Source organism: Lepeophtheirus salmonis, chromosome 13 (genome assembly GCF_016086655.4).
Source record: "Lepeophtheirus salmonis chromosome 13, UVic_Lsal_1.4, whole genome shotgun sequence".
Lineage (NCBI taxonomy): Eukaryota > Metazoa > Arthropoda > Copepoda > Siphonostomatoida > Caligidae > Lepeophtheirus > Lepeophtheirus salmonis.
This window is the reverse complement of record NC_052143.2, coordinates 31,636,286-31,644,271: the sequence shown is the minus strand read 5'-3', so window position 1 is coordinate 31,644,271 and position 7,986 is coordinate 31,636,286. Positions and strand designations below refer to the sequence as shown.

At 29.5% G+C, this 7,986-nt stretch overlaps 1 protein-coding gene across 1 annotated transcript; it reads left to right on the top strand.

Annotated features, from left to right (window-relative positions):
• The first annotated feature begins 6,460 nt into the window (after positions 1–6,460).
• LOC121128033 (uncharacterized) lies at positions 6,461–7,270 on the top strand. The gene has a single exon (XM_040723606.2). It carries the CDS (start codon positions 6,581–6,583, stop codon positions 7,127–7,129), a length of 549 nt encoding a protein of 182 aa, XP_040579540.1. The 5' UTR covers positions 6,461–6,580; the 3' UTR covers positions 7,130–7,270.
• Positions 7,271–7,986: the final 716 nt, after the last annotated feature.

Below are 7,986 nucleotides of genomic sequence, written 5' to 3'. Positions count from 1 at the left end.
GTCTGCTCTTGAAGAACGTAGAGTAAAACTGATGATTTCGGAGAGTTATCTTACATGTTATTAAAACAAAGTTGATCTGTTCGTCGACATATAACAATCTGTGCAATGACTGGTACTCCACCTGGTAATACATAATGGTTGATATGAGTTATAGTAAAAACAATGAATAACTCACAACTTTATTACAGGAATATAGCATGTACTTAGGGGTCGTCCCTTCCCCATTGGAATTATTCCTGTCTATGTGACCTTACTATATTTTTTTTATTAATCTTGTGTATTTTCACTAATTCCGTTTCTCACGCCACCCCCCCCTCCACTCAATCTCCTTTATTATCTTAAGCCGTTTTATGCATATATACTTTTATATTTGTATTTACCTATACATCTCCTGGCAGTATGACGATGTAAATAAAACATCATACATAGGCTAAGTCTCCTCCACTCAATTCATTCTCTTTCTCTCGGTCACGTACCAACAATTTACTTCCTCTCACGGCTACTCTTAGCCGATATAATAATAAGTTACATTAACTAAGCTCCTCTCATCCCAAATATTCTTAAAATTGGCAAGGTAACGACTTTCATTTATGGCTTCTTTTATTTTTACATAACGGAAGAACGTATTTTATAGATAGAGATGGCTTTTTTGTAATACCGCTAGGAAAAGGTAAAAGTGAGACATACGGTATACCTAAATCAAGACTTTTGTTAATATCAGCTGCCTATTTTAGGATTTTGGAGGGAGAAAAAAAATTACTGCTCTAATGAGGAGAACTTTCTACATTTAAAATAGATTTAGTGCAGGGAAAATATTATAACTATATTTAAATTCATTAAGTATGTTAAAAACGTAGAGGCCCCACTACAAAAAAATTACTATTCGATTAAGTAGCTCTTTTTTATTATTATTTTTCAAAATGGTTTACTATTGCATATATTGTATATGTTTTATATTTTTCGACTTCCGAGTCTCTCTGGTTTATCTGAAGAATATTTGAATATATCTGAGGTAAACAATTGTCTTTTATCAATTAAGTGGCCAAATTTTATCATACTAAATTGAATTGCAATAGTCTTAATGTCAATTCCAAGATAAATTACTTTGTATTAAGGGGTATACATCGTTATGTTTTTTATGAAAATGTTTTGAAATTTGATGGGTCATTTAGTGTTCAAATATAATGAGTAAAAATACTGATAAAAGGTTTTAATTTTTTGCCAAGAAATATTGCTATTGATTTTTTACTAATAAACCTACACATATATTTATTTTAATATGTATTTTTATATCAATTGATACCAAAGATGGACAAAAGTTTTTCTTGTAGAGGGAGATGTTGACACTTATTCAATAATGCACAAAAAAAGAAGAAAGACCACATGCAACAACCGTTTTTCCTTTTCTAATTTATATACATAGTTATTTCTTAATAAACACCCCTTCCATATTTATAGAGTGCATTAGTGCTGGATCGAACAAATAAACAATGAAGAAATCTTAAATTTCCGGATATGGATCCTAATGTTTTTGTAAGAAAATATTATTCTTACTTTAAAAATGGGATATTGAAAATATCAACTTTGTTAATTATGTGGATGAATATTCTACAAATTATTAAAAAAAAACATATAATATTTACAAATACGAATAATTATATGGAACAGCTAATATACGAATACTAATGTGAGTATTTGAAACATTGCGAATATGTGTTGAATACGCAAAAAAAAAAATATTTTGTTGCTTAAAAATCGTCAAGCATCGTCGAGTTGTAATACATAATTACACTTGATATTTTTTATGTTTTTAACATTTACCTCAGAGAGCCTCCATAATAAGTAGTTTCAAGAAGGGAATATCACTCATCAGTACTCGTATGCATAATAGAGCGGTTTGGTTTTCAACTTTTTGTCGAATTTCGTTTATGTGTAGAAAATTTATCTTACGGTATAAAAACGACATATGCAAAAACGCATTGTCCTACGTGGTCATAATTAGGGTAAACATCTCGATCAATTCAAAAAATGAAAATACTTACTCAATATAGATACTAAGAGGGCATTTTTAATTATTTTGCATTAAGTCATTTTGATGTATATTTATTTAAGCTATAAAAAGTGTACAGTATGATAAATGTATCCGTTGATATGTGTAATATAATTTAAATTAATTCAAAAAAGTGATAAAGTCCTTAGGAGCGGGGGTTTTTATTTTAACTGAACCTGATAACAATCGGTTATTGGGTAACACTGATCATAAAAAATACTGAGACGTCATGACGTGAAAATTATTTTTAAAGAAGAGGGTATAAGTATTATTTATATTATCAGTTTTGTTCCAAGAATAATGAAAAGATCAAAGGGATTCGCTGGTTAAGAAAATGCCTCACACACTGAAATTGATTATATCAATGATATCAAAATTCGATTTAAAGTTCAAATACCGTAATATCAAATTGACGGAGCTTGTATATAATATGTTGTTGTAAAAATTTAAACAAATATCATTCATATTAATAACTTGTTGAAGAGTTTGTCAGTGGTTTAATATAGTAGTTGGCTCTTTAAAAATTCCTCTTTGGGTTTTTTATTGACGTAAAAAACTTGCATTGCGTTTTTCTCTGTTTTATCTTTTTTTTTTTAACGTCCAACCTTCTTTTATGTTATTGCCACACATATATGTATATTTGATAAAAGAAATGATAGTGCAGTGGAAATTATGAAATATTTCAGGTGTGTGCATATAACAGGAGCAGTGTTTCGGTTTTATTTTATTATGGGTCGCTTATATATATCATAAAATAAAATTAATGTGAATAGATATTCAGATTTGAATATAAATGAATAAAAACTGGTATGTTAAAATGAATTTTGTTCGTTATTATTTGTGAGCACTCCTTTAGACTAAAGTACTCACCAGTAAAAATGGGATGTGTGTAAAGAAAAATTAAATATAGCGATAAGAAAAGTACACCGGTTGAATGTGTGCTATTTCTTCTTTTAGTCCACTATTTAATCAGTCGTGGTCCGTGGGTGTGTTAATATCTCCCTCCAAATGTAGCCTATCTATAGTGTAAATTGTTTTAAAAATCAATAATAGAATTAAAATACATACATATATATTTTAAATATAATTATTGTATTTGACCTGCACTAATGTTATTTTAAATGTACCATTTTTAATGCAATAGCACCAAATTCTAAGTAATTACAATGAAACAAAATATACAATATCTCGAATATTGTAGCATTTATAAAAAATGTCAACAATAAAGTTAAATGGGTGTTGCATCAGGCATATTTCTGAACCAAAGTATTAGTTATTTGTATATATTTCGTTAGTTTAAACCTTGTAAATGGGGAAAATATTAATTTGCAATTGTTTGATGAAAAAAGTTAAGCTTAACTTCCCTGTAGGAGTAATTCATTTTTACACCCAAAATCATATACCATACAGCTGTGACCTACAAGGGTCTTAATTCAGTAATACCGTATGTCTCGCTCCTGCCCTCTGCTCTTGCTCTTACACAAATTCAATCTCTACTCATCAGGCATCACTAATTTTTTTTTTTTTTTCAAACTCTTATTATTATTCTTAATATATTTAGGAGATATTACGTCATATGAACTTATATTTGTATTATTGTAATTAGTAGTTACCAAGGTTAATAGAAATACAAGGTTATACCATAATGCGTGTACGACTAATGTTTGACTTCCATCACGCATTTCAATATTGGCGTCAAAGTGTATGAGTGGTTGCGTGTTTTATCTCTTGCCCCGCAGTCGGCACGATACATCAAATTGAAAATTTTAGGAATAGTGACGTCATAGACTATGATTGGCTTCGTGTTTTGTCAAATTTTGTCTATTTTTCAAAGTAGTTGGACAATATATTAAATTGAAAATTCTGGCAATCCTGATTACAGCTTGGACTAACCTTGTGATTCTATTAACCTTGGTAGTTAAAACTTACTTGGGAAAGTTATTATTTATATTGTGCAAGCAAAATTTGTCCTATAGATCAGGGATTCTAAACCTTTTTTCAATGATGTAAAGCTTGTAAAATATTTATTCAACCCAATACGCCCTAAGCAACATAATGTATTTTTAGCTTCAGTGACAGGGTCGTCCGCAGAATTATATTTTGAGCTTTGTTTTTTTATCTTTGTTTTAAAGAAATCCAAAAATTAAAATTTATAGAGAAAAAAATTCTATTTTTTTTTTTCAAAAATCCTGAGTTAGTGACAAAAAAAAATTGTGAAAAAACTTTAAAAATCTATAGCTACTTTCAAAAAATCAAATTTTTGGATGAAAAATTTACTTATACAATTTTCTGAAAAAAAAATTTAATCATAAAATTTTTTTTGAAATATTCAATTTTTGGAGAAAAATTTTAAAATCCATAGCTTTTCACGGAAAATTAAATTAAATTTGAAATATTTGAATTTTTTTTATCAAAAAAAATCAAATATTAAATTTTCTATTAAAAAACAAAAATTTCTTAGTTCCGGAAACTACAGCCCTCCAGATTAACCCCCTGCGGACTCCTCTGAGTTATGTACCACTATTATTATTATTCTTTCATTATTATTTCAAAATCTCAAGTACCCCTTGGAGTGCCTCCAAGTACACCAAAGGGGTACGCGTACCCCCATTTGAGAACCAATCTTTTATATTACGCCTAATAACACCAGGCAATGCAGGGCACTACCGATTGTAATAAATAAATTAATGCAAGAAAACTTCAAACTCAAAAACCCATTCTAACTTATATTGGTATTTTTGTCTTTCTCAGTGGCTGGATGTTTGGTGATGTCAACCATTTGTTGAATTACAACATTTATATCATTTAATCATAAAACTGATTAAAATAAGGGTTGTAACGATGCATCAGAATTGGTATCGACAAAAATATGTATTTTATGAAGTATCAGAATTGGATATCAGCTCAACACTGCCGATTCCACCGATACTTATTTATATACAGTATCAAGTAAGAAAATAGTATAGGTTAAGTTAGTTTAATTAACTTTTATACATATTAATTTAAAATTATTTACAACTAATTATATAATAGTAATTATGATTGATATTTATCTATTTTCTTGCCTAAACCTAATCAGTAGAAATTTAAACATTTAAAAAAACTGTTTATGCAATTCCTTTATACGTAATAAAGAAACATTATCGGAATTGTCCATAAATATGGTCTCGGAGTCTGAATCGGTATTGGATTACATTTTGGCATCGGTACATTCCTAATAAAAATATATGAAAAAGTACTTGTCTTTTTTTTTTAAATTCATATAGATAATGTTATATGATTTTTCATCTCTGCTTTAAAAATGTCCCCGATATTCATTAAAAAAATCTGGTAATCTTACCTCGCTGACACAAAAATACCCAGAGTATTTTGCAGTCAACTATCGTTTCACATGATACATCAAGGGCGTATATATTTTTTCTTTTTTTGTAGGAGTGGGCGGGAGAAAAGACTATGGTTTTTTGAATTTTTTTGAAAAAAAATGTAAGAGTGAAATATTTTTGGAAAAATTATCAAAATTTAAATTAATACACCTTTTCCAACAAAATTCAAAGCTATTTCAAAAAAAAATATTTATATTTTAAATTTGCTGGAAAAATTATCATATTTTAAAATTTTTTTCAAAAAATTTACTATTTGAAATTAAATTTTTGTATTTTATTTTAAATTGCACAAAATTACAAAATCACTAGCAATTCTTAAAAAAAAAAAACTTTATGAAAAAAATTTAAATATAATATTTTGGAAAAAAAATTTAAGTATAAAATTTTGGAAAAAAATTTCAAATATTAAATTTTTTGTAAAAAATTTCAAATATTAATTTTTTTGTAGAAAATTTTAAAAACCCGAAGCTATTCACAGAAAATTTAATTTTTTCGAAAAAAAATTGAAAAATTTAATTTAATTTAAAATATTATTATTTGTTTTTAAATAATACTCAATTTATTCAGCATTTTCCTTACTCTTAATGTAATCTTAATTCTTATCCATTTTGTTGTGTGTATGCCTTCACGTGGCCGTCCGCAGGGGGGAGGGCTTGATTTTTCGTTAGATGTCTAATAATTTATTTTCCATGATTTAGGGGATTACAGCCCCCACCCCTCCCTAAGGACGCCACTGCTTTAAGATGTACGACAACATCAACGATGACGTCACATGAAAACAATCTATAATTTGATTCATTAATTAATACAACGCCTACATTCTACCTACTCCTTCAAAGATGAGATTCCAGAAAAATCATAAATAAATGTATTGTAACTATTAGGTATAGAGCTACATAATATAAGGAATAAGAAGAAGTCACACATCAAAAATAAGTTTTCTGTATTACCCCTTCCTATCACTAACGTAAATAATAATCACCGCACTCTCCAGGCGTGCCCGACAAGAGTACTAAATTTTATAATATTTCCCTCAGTGTCTCCCAGCCTTCCCTACAACTTTTTAGACATAAGTTCTACAACATATATTAAGTATATTTACAGTTCTCACTAGTGCAAATCATTTGAATAGCCTTATTCATACATCATGTCCCGAGTTCCTATGACATTAAGAGATGTCTTTTGGCAAGACCCCTTCTTTGAATCCACATGGTCCGACTTCGACAAAATCCGTGAAAACATGATGAAGGAGTCCAATGACTTTTGGAAGGAAGTACCCGAAATGAATACCTTGCAAGCAATTCCTCCTAAACGGAACTGGATGCTCTCTCGTCAATTAAGCAAGGATGGAAATGCCCCAGAATCAATTGAGAAGGTATTTCAGAAATCTGCAAATGCTTCCCGTGATGACACTACTATTCAAGTTCGTGATGATGATAAGAAGTTTGAAATCTCCCTGGATACTCATCTCTATCGTCCTGATGAGCTTAAGGTCAATGTCGAAGAGAATAGAATTCTCTGTGTGGAAGGGAAGCATGAAGTGAAGGAAGATGGAAAGTTTATCTCTTCTCAGTTTTCGAGAAAGTATACCTTACCTGAGGATTGTATCATTGAGGAAGTTGGTTCTAATCTCTCCTCTGATGGTATCCTCATGATCACTGCTCCCAAAAAGCAAAAAGCTATTGAGAAAAAATAGATTATTTATTCTGTTTTATACCTTTGTATCCGTTTCTCTTTTTTGTACTAACCATAAGTATTTAATACCGTAAAATATTTCCAAGCCAAAATATGTATAAACTTATCTATAAATATAATATTATAAAAAAATACAAAACAATCTTGCATCTTCATTTTTACTAAAAAAAGTATTTTTAAATATACTTCTTTATTATTAAAAAACAGCTTATTTGAAGCATTATGGAAACATTCCAAGTCGAGTGTTGGTAGTATGGGATTTGAAGCATAGTATTTTTTCTTTCAACTAGTTAAAAGATATGAAATATAGTAATAGGCTAAAAGTTTTAAATTTGTATCTGTTCATATTTATGTTTACCATTTAATTTGACGAAAACTGGAAGTCAAATAACCCTAAAAATATTAGCGAAATATCAATATTTAGAACAAAAAAATTAAAATTTATTGCGAATATGTGTTTTGTATTTTTATTTTTTTTTAATCACTGAACATCATGGATCCCTCCTAATGTCCAAAATATGGTGAAGTGCTGGCCCCTAAGGGAGTTTAAACTCCACCTCCGTCGCATTTCTAATCATCAAGATTCCATTCTAATATTCTATAATACTTACAGAATCACAGGTTGCACCCAACACCCCCACGTTTCAAAGCATCAAGGACCCCTTCTATGTGCTATAATACACTCCGTCCCATGGGTTGTGCAGGTTCACCACTGGGCCCCGAAACCGATTTAATTTATTTGCCAGCGCCTTACAGAGCATCAAGGCGCTGGCAGGAGTGTATTTTGGGATATTATAAGGGATCCTTGATGCTTAAGGAAGAAATGGCGAAATTATTTCTGAATTGGGCCTAGCAGGT

Coding starts and splice junctions, on each gene's coding strand:
- LOC121128033 (XM_040723606.2), top strand. CDS start 6,581: ATGTCCCGAGTTCCTATGACATTAAGAGATGTCTTTTGGCAAGACCCC.